This window comes from Onychostruthus taczanowskii, unplaced genomic scaffold (assembly GCF_017590055.1).
Source record: "Onychostruthus taczanowskii isolate IOZ18803 unplaced genomic scaffold, ASM1759005v1 scaffold75, whole genome shotgun sequence".
Classification (NCBI taxonomy): Eukaryota; Metazoa; Chordata; class Aves; order Passeriformes; family Passeridae; genus Onychostruthus; species Onychostruthus taczanowskii.
In genome coordinates this window covers 318,080-336,490 of record NW_024505339.1, presented here as the reverse complement: position 1 = coordinate 336,490, position 18,411 = coordinate 318,080, and the positions used below count along the sequence as shown (strand labels likewise).

Below are 18,411 nucleotides of genomic sequence, written 5' to 3'. Positions count from 1 at the left end.
AGCCGCGGGGCGGTGCTGAGGGCTGGGCACTTGCAGCCGGGGCTGGCTGAGTGCGGATCTCTGTGGAGGAAGTGGTGGAGCAGCAGGAGCCCCGGGAGGCGCTGGCGGCCTGAAAGACCCCCGTCCGCACCCTCACTGCTTCTTCCCCTCTCGCGAGGGCTGCGGCGGCGACAGCGACAGCCATCCCCGGAGCCGTGGGCCGCGCCGCCCCCCGCTTCGCTGGATGCTCTGGGGTTCGGTCCCTGAGCGGGGCCGCGGCGCTGGCAGCGCCCGCTGTGGCGGGGCCATGGGGCCGGGCAGCGGCAGGGCACGGAGCCCCCTTCCCCGCTGAGAAGGCCCCTCGTCCCGGCGCCGATGCCGCGCTGTCCCCTCACACCCGACCCCTGAGATTCCCTTCTTTCCCCTCCCCATGCCCGACGGAGCCCCTCGCCTCGGTGACGCCCTGCAGCAGCCCCGCCGGCCCGGGGGTCTGCGGCGCTATGAGAGGAGCTGCCCCCGCCGCCGGGGGCAGCCAGGACCGGGGCAGGCTCCCACCCCGCCGCCGGCTGCCGTGAGGCGGCTGTAGCTGGAGGAAGAGCCCCTTTGTTTTCCCTCCGTCCTTCCCGGGGGCTTCATGCCCCGCTGAGGGATGATGGAGGTGGTGGGGGACTTTGAGTACAGCAAGAAGGACCTGATAGGACACGGAGCCTTTGCTGTGGTCTTCAAAGGTCGCCACCGCAAGGTAAACAGCGACGGAGCGGGGCTGGTTACACAACCCGGGGCCGACAGGAGCCCCTCGGGTGGGTGACAGCTGCGGTGGTGGCGGGGGGGTTGTGTCCTCTGCGGAGTTTTGACGTGGTTTGGGTGTTCGGGGAGAAAAAAAGAGCCGAAGGGAGGTGCTGGCTGGGCTGAGGCCCGCGGCTGCCCCGCGGCCCTGAGCCGGGATCCGGCCCCGGCGTCTATAAAACCTTCATTTTTCCCCTTCCCTCAGCCCCACCGGCCTGTCCGCGGTCCCACCGCTCCTCCTCTCTCCCTGCCATAGCGGTGAGGGGAGAGTTGCAGCTGTAGGGGAGGCTGAGCCCTTTGTTTGTCGGGAGGGTCATGTTTATCTCGCTGGATAACGAGGGCTCTAATGGAAAATTGTCTCCTTTGGGATTGGCTGAATATTTCTTAAATTCAGAGGTGTCTGGTTTCCTGGCGTGACTTGCTCATCGCCCCGGATATTCATAGTTACGTTATGGTTTCTTGATGCTGTGAGTTTATTCTGGTGCCTAAAGAGATTTGCTTTCCAGAAAACAGCCCTTGAGATTTAGCATTTTGGAGGATTAAGGCAGTGCTCACGGCTTGGAGAGGCACGGTGCAGTGATTTTGGGGTTAAAAAAAAAAAAAGGAGAAAGAGAAACGGAAACTTTAAAGGCCAATGGAGGTGCTCCCACCTCAGAAATAGTTTATTTTTGGATAATATATAAATAGACAGTATATAAGCTTGTTTCAAACAGAGGGGGATCTGTGCAGTTTTCATCTGCAGAGTGTAGAAAAGCTGAAAATGAGAAGTCCTTAAAGGACAGTAAAAGCAACTTCATCATTGTGAGAAGTCTAAAAGAGCAGATACATAGCGCTGCTACCAAAAAAAAAAAAAGGATATAATTACTTAGGTTTTGGGGTTTTTTTGTTTGTTTTTTTTTTTTTTTTTAATGCTTTGGAGTCCATTAAAATGCAGTGTAGCCAAAGCTGGATTTTAATAGCTGTCTAAGCTATTGTGGAATGAAACAGTTCTTGATGGTGTCACGTGAGGTAGCAATAACTGGTGGGTAGGAGAGGGGTGATCTTGCAACTTTTTCTCTGTGTTTTCCTAGATAGTTGTTAGAGGATAAAGTTTTTTTAAAAAAGTAAACTAACAGTACTTTTTTTGTTCACTTCCAGAAAACTGATTGGGAAGTAGCCATAAAGAGTATTAACAAAAAGAACTTGTCGAAGTCACAAATCCTGCTTGGAAAAGAAATAAAAATCTTAAAGGTATGTTAATTTGCAGTGATTTTTAAAGCTGCTTGGCTTGAAAAAGGAAAGAGACTTCTGACCTAGTTCATTCCAGGTCATGGGTGGTGTCACAGTAGCTGCTGTTGTGATGTTTCTTTGTTAGGGATCCAGAAATAGAAATTCTAAGAAAAACGGAAAAAAAATTTAAATCTTTAGTTCTGGAAATGTCTCAGAACAGGTCGTGAGCATGCTTTTGTAGTTAAAAGTAGCAATTGTTGTGGGAGCAGTCTCTGTGCTTTGCTTATTGCACGTGTGGAAGAGTTTGTCCTTCAGGATGGCCAGTGTGGCACCTTTTCCCAGCAGATCATAGCTGAGGGTGAAGCGTCAGTCTTTGATCTTTCTTCATCTTTTTTGCTCAAAGGTGCCTTGAAAGCTGAAACCAGTGAGCTGACTTTAATTCCCGAAGCAGCTGCCCACTTCTGACTTGTGATAATTGCCTTAAAATGTGGAGTGTGGCTCTAGCAGAGGAAATGTAATGGAGCATCTTTCAGTTTTTCAGTCTTATTTTATGGAAACCTCTCCTTGGGTGGTCATTTAGCATTCCCTGCTCTTTGAATTTCACATCTCATTTCACACAGCTTTGCAGTAATACTGAGTGCTGCTTTCTTCCCATGTTTCTGAGCTGCTTGAGATACATCACTACTTTATATGCTATTATGTACATATTATATTCTCATTTATCTATTATATACCAGAATTAGTGTTGGGTGTATTAGTGTACTGCAAGTACTTAACAAACAGAAGTTTTTTGAGCAGCTACAAATAATCCATGGTCTGTCCCATGAGTTTTATTTAATGTTATTTGGTTTGATTTTCTTTGTATTAGAAAAGTAAGGCTGATTTGAGCATGGTCAGGTTGGTTACTTCACTAAGCAAGAAATTGTGTAAGAGTAGGAAATTAAATCTTTTCAATTTTCAGTTCTCATTAGAGGATCTTGTGCTCTGGTACTTTCTGTAACAAGTCATTGACATAAAGTTCTGGAACCAAATGTTTTTATGACCTCTCAAGATATTGCCTAACTTCCTTATCCTTTAAATATTATCTAAACAGCTGGGATTTTCTCTAAATTCTATCTGATCATCTTAAAAAGATTCTCGTTGATTATCACCAAATCAGCATTATCAGCAAATTCAATTAATAATAGTAGTAATACTAATAACCTTTTTCCATAATACAAATTTTTTTGTTTTACAGGAACTTCAGCACGAGAACATTGTAGCTCTTTATGATGTCCAGGTAAAATATATTTTGATCCCTTTTTTTTTCCCCCCTCATTAAAATTAATTTATGAAGATATAGTGAGTATATATAATGTATGTCAGGTAGAAGATTTTGAATAGATTTATTTTGAATGGGTCTGTTTTGTTGCTGTCATCAGTTTGGAATTCAGCAAAAACAAATTGCAGCAAGAGCAGCATCTTGGGGATCTGTGTGACAAAGAAATGTGGTGTTCAGCCCTGTGGCACAGTGAGGAGGAACTGAAGGAAGCAGAAAACCACAGTCACATGTATCTGTTGCCTCTGTGTCCAGAACAGGATACAGTGAGAAAAGCCAAGCAGACACTTAGATCTTTTCAATTAAATTCCTTCAGATTGTCCTCCTCTCTTTATTGCCAGGGTCCTGCCTGATGAGGTGGAGGAGTTGCTCTGCAGCCTGTCTAGGGGAGTGTGTTCTGCTCAGGAAGTACATTTTTGTATCCTGAGGCCTGCCAGTGTAGAGCAAAGCTAAATAAGACACGAGGCAGCTCATGCAGCCATTTGTTCTGCTGGAATAAGAACTATACATTTGTCTCCTGGGCTCAGTCCTGATTTTAAATACAGAGTTACACTGTTAAAAAAAATAAATTGCTGATCAGCCCCTTTGGGGCATTGCATAGTCAAAGCAACACAAAATAGAAATTGTGACATTCAGTCTTTCCTGTCTTTACACATTCACATGCTAAAAGCTTTTAGCTTGTGTGGATGTGTATCTTTTCCTATAGAAGTTTGTGTTCATGTGACATAAATTAGGTGGGCTCAGGATTTCTAGAGCTGTAGGACTCAAGTGACTTTTGGTACAAAGCTGAGATGTTCATGTAGCAGCTGACTGTGCATCAAAACTTCTAGGTTCAGTCTAGAGACTGTTTTTCCTGAATCTTGACTTCACCATTCTTCATTTTGAGTAATGTTATCTGCTCTGAGAGGGAAAGTATTGTCTGTTGTGCTTCTTGAGGAGACCAGGTTTTCCTGAGCATTGCTAAGTGGAAATAATCTCTCAGCATCCTAAATTTAGTATGTCCAGACATCTCAAAAGCAACTGGAATTGTTGACTGAGGGTGTTGGTGTGTGAGTAAGCAGCTGAATTTGAGATTTATCATTTACAGTTGTTTATACATGAAGGTTCCTTAGTCAGCTCTGCAGCTCAACGTGGGGGTAGTGGACTAGTTAGGTATTTTGATGATTTAACATCTGAGCTTTGGAAAAACTCTTGTTATTTTGATTTGTGCACAAGGAAAGAGACTACAGAGTCCTACAGTTGTCTATGGTTTCTTTACCTAAAGGGTTTTTATAAACATAACTTTTAGGCTTTTCTGTCCTGCCCCAGGAAAGGGTGACAGGACTTCTTGAATGATCAGTGCTGCTGCATTTGAGAAGGGGATGTTGCTGTTTGTCACCAGCTTTTGTGTTTAATTAAAATGAGCAGTTAAAGCAAAGAGAAGGGCAAACCTGCATCCTGTACCTTGATATATTTCAAATACATTCATAGCAAACACAAAGCTTGGCAGCAGGATGCTGCTTCTACAGAAGGAATTGCTTTGCAATATATGGTATAAAGAGTGTGCCACTTGCACAAATAAGCTTTTCCCTTTCTGCTGTGTTTGTGAAGTGGCAGACATCATTAACTTCTGTGATTACATTTAATTTATAACCCAGCAAGAATGAACACTATGCAAGGCATTCACATGTCAGTAGGCTGTTACACCTACTAATTTTCTGTAGCATTTCATGTTCTAGCATGTGCTGCCCTTTTTGTTTGCCAGGGTATTGTGAGCATGGTGATACAGTCCAGCAGATAAGACTTCAGGATTTCAAGCTATTTCTAAGTTTACAGAAGCTATTTTTTTTCCTCAGTGCTGGAGCCAGTGGAGTCTGTGTCACAGTAGGAAGTTCTCAGTGTGAATGGGAGTCTGTTTTATTTTTGTAGTTCTGTTGGGCTGGAGCTTTTCTTAACCTTAGACAGTTTGAAATAAGAAAATGCTCCTGTTTCAGATGCAGTTTGACAGATCACGTAGCTGAATAAGCCAAGAGCTGATTGTTGCTCTGAGTTTTCAGATGGAAAAAGATGGTGTGCAATGAAAGTGGCAAAACTAAGTGAAAAAAGTGTAAATTGATTGTGATCAAGGATAAATACTTCCACATCTCATAATATTAAATCAATGGCAGTACTTTGAGATTAAAGCTGTATCCCTGCATAGCAATTTGGAGTGTATCTTTTGAGAATGAATGTACAGTTATTACTTTATGTATTGCAAAAAGCTTCATTTGGATTGATTCTCAGGAAGTAGTTAGATTCCTTCTCCTTCATGTCTCTTCATTTATGTTCCTGTTGCATGACCACTCACACAAGTCAGCATAATAAAGACAGATACACCATGGAGGTTTTAATTAAATCCAGGAAGAATTTGTGGGCCATTCTGCTGATTGTGCATGAACATTTTCAGACCTTCTACACTGCTCATCCTTCATCTCCTGGGAATACCATTTGATATGTTATTAGTGTGTCTGGAGTTCAATTACTAGAAGTGCCCATTCGTCTGGAGCCACACCCCAGTGAACTGCTGTGTGTTAATGGTGGCATGAAAATGTTTTGTTCTGCAGCCAGCAGGATAATTGCCCTTGATTTCCGTGAGGTGGACGTGCAGCTCTGGCAGGTTTGAGCTGCAGATAAGCATTTTATGTAAGCAGGGCACTCCACTGCTGTTGGTGCCACCTCACAGGGCTGGGGAGCTGCACACACCAGGGTGTGGAGGCCATGGTGCTAAGGCTGAGGGAACTTGTAGGGATATTTAAATAAAACCCCTCCATCTGTGAGAGACTAGTGTTTCTCAGCAGTAGGGCTCTGGAAAATAGCTCACCTCTGCAAGTGAAATGAATTTTTTTTTTTTGTGAAATGCTTAAAAAAACCCTCAGATATGATAGATGGATAGCAAAAGAGACACTTTTCATTTATCTTCTTGGGCAAGTGTTTGATTGTCTGTCATTCAAGAATAAAAAACTCCCAAATCTCTAAAATGGTTTAAGGATGCAACTCTTTTCCCATGGTGGTGCTGTGGGATGTCATTCATCCTGCAAAAGAAAATCAGTCTTGGATCCTGTTAATTGGAGAAGTGGAGCCACTGTTTCTCAAAAGCAAAAGGAGTCTAAAATAGCCTCTAATTTACCAGAGTAAAATACACTGAGATCCTTGGATAAAGTATTCCACTGAAGTGGAATGAAGGTATCAGTAAGTTATTTGGAATGTTCTATATTTAGGACATGAGTTTACAGTTTTGTGCAGTTCATGATCCCAAGTGTGTGCTGAGTAGAACTAATCTCTTCCACAGTGGCAGACAGTGCCTGTTTTAGCAAATAATTTAATTCAAAACCTCTCTAGAATGTCAGCTCTCAGAATGAAAGCCTGTAATGTATCTTGGAGATAGCATTTTAGGAGAGTGAATTAATGTCCTCACTGTATGGAGTCTGAAGTTTGCTATTTGAACAGTAGTTTAGGGAGAACTAATTTCTAGAGTGTTATTGGAGAAACAGTATCTGGATAAAAATTGTTTCTTGTCTTAGCTTGTTGGTACAGAGCAGACAAAAAACCTGCAGCTGCTTCTGCTGTCCTTGGAAGCAGAGAAAGCCATTGGGAATGGAGCCAGAAATCCTTCTGGGACCTACAGCTCAGCTTTGTTGTACACAGAGAGCCCAGGAGTTCTTCCTAGGGGTGCTGAGGGGAGGAACTGTTGTTTTAGCAGCAGGAATTAGAAACCTTGGTTTACCCAAGGACTCCACTTGGTCTGGTACTATTGCATGTGTTTCTTGAGATATTTGCTCCAGGCATCCTGTGTGTGCTCCTGATCTCAGTGTCTCAGCTTTCATTGCCCCCACACTCCCAGCAGAACAGGGGGTGTCTCAATATCTTTATTTTGGTCCCCTCAGCTCCTTGCTCAAGTCCTTTGTGTTTGTCAATATCCATCCCCTGTGTCTGTGTGGAAATAATCATATGAGAACATGCTGTTCAGATAACAGAAAAATCCTGCCCTGTAGCAGCTGTAAAGGTTTTGAAACACTACCTGGCAGCTGATGCCAGCTGCAAGGTTGGTTATGACAGTGCAGGAATGATGCCAGTGTAAATGCTGGAGACAACCAGGATTAGAATTTGTTGTGGCCCACAGAACCAAAGAGTTGGAGTTACCACGCAGGCCTTAGCTTACCTGCTGTGCCTGGATCCTGCAATTTGAATTTCAGATCTGTTTCAGAAGAGTTACTGCATAGTCTTGTGCTTACCTGCTGGGCCTGGATGCTGTAATTTGAATTTCAGAACTGTTTCACATGACTTTTTAGTAGAAAAGTGTGCTGAACCTTTGTGCTGAGAGCAGCTATGCCTTTCCTTGGTGCTGGGCAGCAGAGCAGCCTCTTTCCTCACCACCCATATATTGGTTAAATACAGCATTTCACTGACAGCAAATGGATGATCCAGTTCTTGTGGTGCATTTCTCCGTGGCTGATTGCTCTTTTATGTGAATAATTGGCAGCATGCACCCTGTTTGAATCCTACAGGCACATGTCAAGTGACATTTAGTCTGAGATTTAATATTTTGTCAAAATTAACAAAATGCTCAGTCCTTGGGGTGATAGGAGCTGAACACAGAAGTTGCTGCTGTGTTTCACTCACAAAATAAACCAAGAATATCTGTAATACAGAGAGAAACAGCCTTTAAAAGATCTGGACCTGTCCTTTTTTACTATATCATTAGAGTTTTTGCCAAATGTATTTAAAGCCAAAAAAAAAAAAAAAGGCATCTTTCTGGCCAAAAAATTATATCCAATATAGCACAAATGAACATAGCAGAAAATTAATCAGATAACAGCAGTGCACAAGCTGTCAGGTTAACTCCCCTGCTTTGGGGACTCCCATCATAAACTGCAATTAAATAAAATCTACAGACTTGAAGTGAAAAGAGAGTAACTATTTGCTACAGTTTCTGCTTTGGGAGCTCACTGGGCTCCTTGCAGACCTTCAGCTTGTTCTAAAGGAGGACTTGTGAACCAAAATGACATCTAGGGAATGTTTCTGCCAGTACTCCAGAGATCTAGCAACAGCTCTTGGAAGTAGCCATGGATGTTTTGACTTCTTTTTCAATTAATGTTTTTTAAATGGAACTACTGTGCTGAGACTGATTCAAGTTGGAACTTAGCATCCCCCAAGACAACTGGTGGAAGCCTTGGATTAAAACATAGCAAGTTTTGGCAAATATGTTGCCTCTTAGCTTCTTTCTCTTAGGTTTATCTGTTTACATTTCAGAATTGTAAGTTGGTTTCCAATTAGCCTTTGCTTGCAAGTAAAACTTAGATTCAGAGTAAAAAGAAACAAAAGTAGGTTTTTATCAAGAAAACTTTCAGCAGCAAAACAAGTGTTGCTGGGCAGAACTGGCAATTGTTGCAACACAGCAGATATTTGTTTTACTTATTTATCTAGGTAGAAGTGTAGGTCAGAACAACTCCAGCTGCACTAATTTTGTGATCTGTACATCAATACAAATTGCTGAAAGCTTTGTTATCTGTTTCAAGAGACAGTTCAAAATAACTTGCTAGATCAGCTTTATTCCTGAATGTTAGATCTGAAAAATGCTGGTTTTCTAATCTTTCCTTTTTGAGCACTTTGCTCTGCTTAGCCAGTCAACAGAAATCACAAGTCTGGGGAATGTTGATAGGGAGAGCTTTATTGTTCAGCAAAATAATTTAGAAGGGCAAAATATGTCTCCAGAACTGTCTTGTCTGTTCTGAATGTATTCCCAAAATGGAGATCACCTTCCCAGTCAGGCTGGCCAAGAGCTGTAAGGCAAAATTTGAGCAGCCCTGAAGGGTTGAACAAGTTCAGCTGTTTTGAGCTAAAGCTTATGTTGGTGGGATATTGAAAAGTGTTTGGTTATGAGTTCAACTTGGGACAAGTTGTGGTTGGGGAGGTTGGTATCAGTTCTGTGCAAATTATTACTTCTTCACTGTGAATTGGAGAGGACATTTGAGTCTGGGAAAATGTCTTTGTGGGATCTCTAATCTGCTCTGCTGATTTATTAAAAAAGGATTTTCTGAGCTACATTAAGGAAACATGCTCTGCTTTTTAGTGTGACTTTACTTGGTGACTTGATTTGTTATTTTTCATCAAGAATATAAATTTTAAAAAATATATAAATCCATTTGAGGGCAATGCAGTATGAGATTTTTCATCAAGAATATAAATTTTAAAAAATATATAAATAATTCCATTTGAGGGCAATGCAGTATGACTTTCTAAACAGGTGAGGACTGGTACAACAGGGCAAATCATCAGCTTTATGTTTCTGAAGAGAGCAGTTCATTTGAGAGGACTTTGTTTCCAAGGGAATCCAGCAAACACATCCTCTTAGTTCTGTGATGAATAGATTTCTGTCATGAGCTGAGCATTACATGCTGCCATAAGCTGCTGGTTTTGTGCACTGGAGGCTCTGACACCGTGGAACATCTTTGTGATTCATGGGATTGCAAAGCTGGGGTGGAAATCCAGGAGCTGAGCTGCTTTCTTGCACTGGAGGATGGGCTTCTCCTGCTGCTTAGCTGGGTTCTTCTGCTCCACATCACAGCTGTCCTTTAAGAGAAGTGATCCTCAGTTGGCAGAATTTTCAATTTGATAAATTGGGATCTCAGAGTTGCTCTTTGGCATCTTTGGGATTCCTAAAAGACAGCCTCTGTCTTGGCAGGTGTTGTTGCAAAGGAACAATGCAGAAAGGAACAATTATATATTGTCAGTAATTTGCAAAGCAAGTAATTACTAATGGGCTTTTTGCTTTGCTGTATGCACTGAGGTTTTGAGGCATTTATAGGAATGTAAATGATGGTTCATGTTGGCCACAGCTATTGCAGAAACATTGAACAATTGAGACTTCCTGAAATGTGATCTGCTGCTGCTTTAATATTCTATGTTGGTTGGAGTTTGCCTGCCATTCCCAACAGATTTGACTCATGCTCCTAGAAACTTGCTTTCTTCGAAGCTAATTTCCAAATGTAAACAAATCTGCAAAATGTGCTTGATGTTTTGGGCTGGAAACACCCTCAAATGCATTTCTGTAACACAGACATGAGTGACTAAATGCTTCCCAAAAGTGAAGCAGGCTAATACAGCCTTAAATTAACCTTAAACCAGCCAGTTCATCTTTTACTGTAATTATTTCCATTATTTGGAGTTGTCTGGATGTCAGTGTGATGGGCTGTGCCATCCCTGAGCTCTGTGCTGTGTGTGGTGTTTAGGGTCATTGCTTTCTCTAGCCTGGGCTCATTTTTGCTTTTATTTCTCTTTTCCAAGCTTTCTAACAGAAGCTGTTAGTGAGCCTTTGACAATGGCACCCTGGTGGTGATTCTTGCCAGAGTGGTCAAATTGAGCATCTGCTGAAGTGTCATTGCAAGCACACAGAAAGGTGCCTGAGTTCACAGCATTTATTTTGCTGTGCAGTGTCCCTTTTGACTTCCTTGTGACACTTTAGCAGAATTCAGTCAGACTGTCTGCAGTCCCACTTCCCACTGGGGTATGTGCCTGGCCTTGTCTGGTGCCATCTCACCTTTTTTCCTTCAACTGCCTTAAAAAAACCCTATTTTCCCTCAATCTGTCAGCCCTTGTTTAAGTTTATTTTTAAAGGGAAAGGGAGGTAACACACTGTGTAACTAAAAGCATCATCCTGTTTACTGTACACTTCCTTTAGTTTCCTTCCAGTTCTCTTTGTGTTCTTTCCTTTCAATCTTAATAAGCTCAGAGGGAGAAAAAAATACCTTTGCTTTATAAAAAGTCTCAGAATCTTCAACTTTGTTGGCCCAACAGAACTGTCTTTTGCAGGAGACTATGGAAAACAATGTTGATTATTAGCACAGACAGGTCAGGCCTTTCTTCCCTCACACAAAGTAAATATTTGGAAACAGGATGAATGTTTTTGTTACAGTCGGGTTTAAGCACGGATTTATTTTTGTAACTGGATTTGTGAAGTGTGTAGGTAATTTACAGTAGAAGTTAGGCAATCTGTCTTTCAGGAACTTTTCCCCAATTACAAGAGAGGGAATTCAGGTTGCAGGGAGGTCATGGGAGGTCAGTGCTTTGGAAAATCTGAGGAGGATGGACACAGCTCCCAGCTCTGCCATGAGGAGCATGGCAGGGATGTGCTTCTGCCAAGGGCTCACTCAGGGAGACACTTCATGCAAGTATTTCCTGGTGGTTTTATGGTTTTGCATATGAAAATATTTTTGGGAATGTAAAATATTTCATAGTGGAGAATCTACACTTTTTCTGTGCTCTTAAACAGTGACTTACATTAAGGTGTCTCAGTGATGGGAAAATCCCATGTTACACTTGGTTAAGGCAGGTACAGACTTTGTATTCTCACATTCTTAAATCACTTTTCTTCTCCTCTTTTAGGAAATGCCCAATTCTGTCTTTTTGGTCATGGAGGTATGTGTTAACATGTATGTTGCTGGTTGATTTTAAAGACTTTTAGACAAAACTATTCCTTTGCTCAGCTGCAAACTAACCGTGGCTTGCTAACACAAACTATTTTGAAAAGTGAATTATGAATTTCCTATGTCCCATTAAATTTATCAGCACTGTTTGTTCCATAAATTATTCAGTTTCATGTTATGAAACTGTAAGTATTGATGAAGTGTGACACCTCGAATTATTAATTACAAATAATTGACAAAACGATTTTAAGGCAAACATCTGGAAGGGATCTAATTTTCATTAAAAGATTACAAAGTAGAAATGATGTAGCAGGTGTTTCAGTGCTTGTATTTTAAATAAAACCTTTTGTTTTTAACAGTACTGCAATGGTGGGGACTTGGCAGATTACTTACAAGGTAATTGATTATTGTATTTCCCTATTATTGTGCTTTATGTGTTTATATTCTGTATTCCTCACATCCATTGGTGTTTCTGTGGGATTTTTTGGCTTGTGCTTTAAATATGGGTAAATGAATGTGATAATACACAGACAGAAAATGCTTTTTTATTTTTTGCCACAGCTGAATGTAACATTCCCTTATTTGTCAATGAGGGAGAAGCTGTAGTTAACCATCAGCAGCATGCTGAAAAGATGTGTGGGTTTCTATTTCTAAAACTACATTTTGAGGGCTCTTCCCAGTGTTTTGATTCCACCTGTTTTTCTTTTCTGAGATGTGAACTTAAAAACACTGATTTACTTATATAATAATGCTCTGAAAAAGAGGAAAAGAGGCAGTGCTGGCTTGGGAGTGATTTTCCATGGCTCTGCCCAAAGTGAGGACAGAATTTCTAAATCATGACAAATGGATTCTTATTCCAACCAAAATTTTGAGCAGAGATGTTAATCTTCACATTTTTCATGATGAAAATATTCTACTTAACCTTGTATCTCAGCCTGTTGAAGGAATCTTTTTTATGCACAGCTATTGTTATGGTAACTGTGTGTATTAAAAGCCTAATTCACTTGCCATTAAAACCTTTGGAAAGACTCAGACAGTGAAATCCAGCTCCTGTGTGCAGTGCTTTTTTAGGCTGCAGAATGAGGTAATACCTTCAGAAGAGACTTTCAAAAGTACATCTCATTTTTTTACTTTCAAAATAAGTTTTATCATGGATGAAATTTCTGAGCAGAGTGGTTCTCAGCATCCCCATAAAGAACAAATTTTATGGCTTCAGGTTTTAACGTGATTTTTTGATGTACTTCATGTGAAATTCTTCTATTTTCTTGCTTCCTTTGCCTTTTTGGCCAGTTTAGGATTTCACAGAATCACTGGGTTGGAATTGATGTTAAAGATCCTCGAGTCCACCCCAGCCCAAACACCTCAACTAAACTCTGGCACCCAGAGCCACATCCAGGCTCTGTTAAACACACCCAGAGATGGTGACTCCACCACCTCCTTGGGAAGAACATTTCCAGTACTTTTACTTTCTGTAAAAACTTTTTCCCAATATCCAACCTAAATTTCCCTTGACGCAGCTTGAGACTTAATGAGATTTAATTTGAGATTTAATGGCACTTGAGAAGTTTTATAATTACGATGCTACCAAGTTGAATAAACTACTGGAAAAACTGATGATTCAGAGTTGTGTAGCTGCTCTAAAACCATGGTGATGTCTATATTGTTGAAAATATTTACATTTGTAGAAAAACACTGAAGACTGGATTGTAATTCACGATGATTAGATTATAACTCACTACGTTTTCAGCTGATCACCGTGAAGTTGATTGCTTTTACCTAAATATACTGATATTTATTCTCCCCCCTGCTCCTGTGTGTGTCACTGCCAGCTAAGGGGACTCTGAGTGAGGACACCATCCGAGTGTTCCTGCAGCAGATTGCAGCAGCCATGAGGATCCTGCACAGCAAAGGCATCATCCACAGGGACCTCAAACCCCAGAACATCCTGCTGTCCTACGCCAGCCGCCGGAAATCCAGCGTCAGCGGCATACGCATCAAAATAGGTACATCCTCCCTCACTGCAAGGGAAAGTCAGCACTGTTGGCTTGTTTTCCCCCCTCAGAAATGTCTCTCCAGTTCAAGTCTTGGATGTGGAGTGTATTCAGTTGATGCAAATCAGACAGCAAGTCAAGAATGATGAGCTTCGTGCTGTGCTGTATTCTCAGGATAAAAAAAAGATTGAATCATAAAGACCTGTTTGATTAAATCTGCAGGACAGATCTATTTAGCTGATGTTTCTAGTACTAAACTATTTTAATTAGGTATAAATCTAACTTTTGAAACTTGGAGTGGCCTTTAACCCATTTCAAAACTCTGTGTATGCAAGACTCCAATTGCATTTCCAGCTGTTTTCTTTTTCAGTGGTAGATCCTCCTGAGGGTTATTTGAGAGGTTTAGAAATGAAAGTTATGACCTGTTTTTGGCATGGCAGAAAGGAGGTTTGGCCTTGTAACAGGGGAGAGATGTCAAATATTCATGATACTACCAAACTCCTCTGCAGAGGCCACTTCAGGAGTTTTAATCACTCCTTGTTGTCTGTTAAGTGTCTGTTTAAAGCTACCTGGTTTTAAACAAGTTCATTCCTGTGCTTTTGCTCAAAAACTGCACAGGGAAGACAAAACTTCTTCCCTTGCTGTCCTTACTTGATAGCTTCAGATGCCTTTGCCTGCATGGAAAATTCAGGCACCTGAAACTTGACTTCTTCAGCTTGTACCTGATGTGATTTCACTGCAGGCAGATTGTATATTCATCATTCTTAATGAGCCATTTATATTTAGCCAGTGACTTTAATCCTTTCCTGCTGATGCCAGACAGGCTGTTCTGCAGCTGGGGAGGTGCCTGAGCAGCAGTTTGTGCAAATGATGTCACTGCTGCTTCTTGGCTTGCTCATTTGAAAGATAATACATTATTCTTTCAGCATGACAAAGATTCTACTATTCCATGCAGCTTGCTAGATATTAAACCTGTCTTTTTTTCAATCCCACCGTTAATTGTAGCAGATTTCAGTCAGAGGCAGGTGATTTCTAGACTGTAAAAAACTGAAAATTATCTTTCTCTTCATTGACCAAGGTCGTTTTTTACACAGCTGACTTTGGGTTTGCTCGTTATCTGCACAGCAACATGATGGCTGCAACTCTGTGTGGTTCCCCTATGTACATGGTAAGGGATATTTCACATTATCTTGCTTGTCTCAAACATTCTCCTGCCAAAACAAAATAATTGGCTGCTTGCAGATTGGCAAATGCCTCATGTTTCTTTACAAGGATGAGGGACAGAGTGCAGTTCCCCTTTCCATAGTTTTACTATCTTTTTTTTTAATTTCCTTGGGATTTGGAGACTATGATTTTTATAATCAGAGGACATCAATCATTTCTTAGTGGTTCTTTGTCCAGAAGAAGAACTGCAGAAGCCAAGTAAATAACACATCCCTCTTCTTCCCAAACATGCCAAATGCTGGATGCTTTCTTCAGAACATCAGCATTTCTAGTTTCTTTGTGGTTTTGAAACTTTCATTTTAGATGGAGCTGGTAGCTCTCAAGCCATGTAATGCACATGAAAATGTTAATTTTCTCTTACAATGAAGTGGTCTCTGTTAATACTGCTCTGACAGTAGATTCATATTGCTGTGGCTTTCCTTTTTTTGTTTTCCCTTCTGAGAATTTGCTGTTCTTTCCAGGCCCCTGAAGTGATTATGTCTCAGCACTATGATGCTAAAGCAGATCTGTGGAGCATAGGAACTGTGATTTATCAGTGTCTTGTTGGAAAACCACCTTTTCAGGTAGCACTTTGTTTCCTTTTCCCTCAGTCTGAAGGACATTCCTGGGGTTCTTGCTTCTAGTCAGGAAAGCAGAATAAAGTGATGTCTGAGTGTTGGTGCTGCAAAGGCTTGAGAATACCAAGGGAGAAGTTGTTTATGCTCAGTCTGCATGATAAGTGTGTTCAATCCAGAGGAAATACATAAATAAGGAGCCTCAGTGCTGAAGGCACTGCTCTGCTTGGTGTTTTCTCCTTTAATGCCCATATGCAAAGTCTCCTTTTTGTGTATGTGTGCTTAGGAACAAAAGCTATTTCCTCCATGAAACTGAGCTTTAATTAATGTACATTTTTATTTGACAGGCCAATAGTCCTCAAGATTTGAGAATGTTTTATGAAAAGAACAGGAATTTGATTCCTAGGTATGTCACCATGGCCTTTCCTGTCACTTGCACTTGTTGATTGAACACTTTTTCATCTTGGGGAATGCCTGGGATTCATAAAAATATTTGCTGTTGCTGTCTTTGCAAGGATGTAGTGTGATACCTGTGAATCATGTTGCACTTTGCTTTGTACCTAGCTGAAACTAAATGGACTAAGGCTGTAAAGCACAGGTAGTGATGACTTAGGGACGTGGCAGAATGCTGATTTCCTGCAATTCAATGTGCTATGCATTATTCAATGCATGCATTACATTTAATGCATGTTTTACTTCCTCTTGTGTGCAGCATTCCTAGGGAAACATCAGCTTACCTGGCTGACCTGCTGTTGGGTTTGCTACAGAGAAACCAAAAGGATAGAATGGACTTTGGTATGTATTTCTTTTTTCCTCTTACTCTTCTGACTTTCCTTGTTAGTTGTATTCATGTGACCAGAATAATTATCTTGACCTTTTGTCCACAGCCAATTACATGAGAAGTGAAGTGGTTTTTTCTTCTCTGTTTTCATAAAGAAGGCAGAGTAGCTAAAACAAATCACTGGATAACTACTGTCAGTATTAAGTGATGCACATAAATCATGACTTTGTTTTTGAGTAGTGAAATATAAATCAGTTTAATTATTTCAGTTGTGCCCCTTCCTTCAAGGATTTACTGCTATGCCTTAAATTTCATGTTGAAGTCTTATTAACTGGTGTTTTAGCATCAGACTGGGAGCAAACATTTCTGATTTCCATGTACTGGAAGAACCCACTTTGGAAACACACTATTGAACAGTTACATCTTGGTTAATTCTTCTTAGCTGCATCTTGCATGTCATGATATTCATGCTGCTTATTTAAATTTTATAGCACTACTTGTTAATGCAGTTTTTTCATAGCTGCCAGGAAATATTAATCTTAAAATTTTAGTTCAGATCCAGAAAAAGCTCATGATAATTGGGTAGAATGTCACAGATTATTTTGATCAGTATATAAATCTCTACACGTAGGAGAAATAATACCTCTCAAACATGGACTGTGAGTAATTGATTCCACTGTGCACTCTGGGTGTGCTGATCCCTACAGTTTCTTCAAACATGGGAAATTGACTGTATCACTTGTGGTGGTGGGAGAAAGCGTTTGTGCTTCGAAAGAAAAATAGAAAGCAGAGTGGCAGTGCTGAAAGTCATGTTTTCCTTGGCTGAGCCACTTAAAGGGCCTCAAAGGGGCTGCTCTGGAATGTGCTTAGCAAAGGGAGTGAAAGGGAGAGTTTATAGCAGAGCCCAGTCGCCTGTTGTTAGAGTAAAAATAGCACTGGAAATGTTGTTGATCTTCCAGTAATATGAAGTAGAACAGCAGGTGTTGTACCAAAGCTGGAGAGCACCTGATCCCTGTGTTCAAGTGAATAATTACATTGTTCAGGCATTACAGCTGGATTCCTTCCCTTATCAGGTCATGGGGAAAAGTGTTGCTGAAGGAAGGGACATACTCCAGGCCTCAGATTCTTTCTCTTTTTTTTTTTTCCTCCTTGTTATTTGCTTATGTCTGAGGCACAGCATTGTTTTTCCTCCAGTGTTAGGACATTAAAGTTCACCCAGCTCAGCAGCTGGCTCCCACCAACCCTCAAATTCCCTGAACCAGCTGAACACTGCTCCTTGCAGAACAAAACTTTTCCATGTAACCTGGTGGCCAACTGGTTATGCTCAATTAAAAGTGCCTCAGCATATCCATTTACAACAAAAGCAAAGTATTTCTAATGTAACAACAGCGAGTTCACTGAGGAAATTGTTAAAGAAGTGGTGTCTAATTCTGGTTTTTGCCATGAACTGGCTGCACAGGTCATGTTCTGCTGTTGGGAAGTGGAAAGGAGAATGGCTCTGCTGTGATGATCTTTTTTGTCACCTAAGGTGTAGCATTAATAGCTTCAAAATAAATGTCAATCCTTGGGAAAGGCAGAACTGAAAACACTTTCAGTGTCTGATGTGAAAAATGCTCACTGTATTGAAGAGCAGACTAAAACTGAATTACTACCACAGAGAACATAATTCCCTCAGCAGTATAGGGAGGTTTCTTGTGCTTTAAGTGCAGTCACAAGATTTCTTCTAGTGATTCAGTCTGATTTGCCTTGCTGACTGATGTTTGAAGTTATTAAATTGATTCTTGTTTCCTTTCCAAACTCTATAGCAGCACATACCATAGAAAGCTTTAATCTTTTATAAGCTCTTCACCCTCTGGCTCTGCAGTGTTGATTCTGGGAAGGCAACCATTTATCACCATCTGCAATACAGTCTGTAAATTCTGTCATTTGTACATCTACTCACAATGGTGCTTGTTTCTTGTTCTACAGAAGCATTTTTCAACCACCCTTTCCTGGATCACATTTCAACAGTGAAAAAATGTAAGTAGTTAGGATTTTTTTTTTTTTCACTTATTTGTGTGAATGATGAATGTTACAGGCTGGGAGGGAGAAAGATCTGCCAAATATCACACTAAGTGTTTATGGGACA

The 18,411-nt window shown here is 41.0% G+C and overlaps 1 protein-coding gene across 1 annotated transcript in view; it reads left to right on the top strand.

Moving 5' to 3' along the window:
- Positions 1–31: 31 nt before the first annotated feature.
- The window catches only part of ULK2 (unc-51 like autophagy activating kinase 2), a 37,359-nt gene continuing 18,979 nt past the window's right edge, over positions 32–18,411 (top strand). Inside the window, exons 1-11 of the mRNA XM_041422895.1 lie at positions 32–721; positions 1,903–1,995; positions 3,212–3,253; positions 11,693–11,725; positions 12,093–12,129; positions 13,563–13,736; positions 14,819–14,892; positions 15,410–15,511; positions 15,850–15,908; positions 16,215–16,297; positions 18,252–18,302. Coding sequence (XP_041278829.1) covers positions 629–721; positions 1,903–1,995; positions 3,212–3,253; positions 11,693–11,725; positions 12,093–12,129; positions 13,563–13,736; positions 14,819–14,892; positions 15,410–15,511; positions 15,850–15,908; positions 16,215–16,297; positions 18,252–18,302 — 841 coding nt within the window. The 5' untranslated portion in view covers positions 32–628. The remainder of the gene's footprint in view (positions 722–1,902; positions 1,996–3,211; positions 3,254–11,692; positions 11,726–12,092; positions 12,130–13,562; positions 13,737–14,818; positions 14,893–15,409; positions 15,512–15,849; positions 15,909–16,214; positions 16,298–18,251; positions 18,303–18,411) is intronic.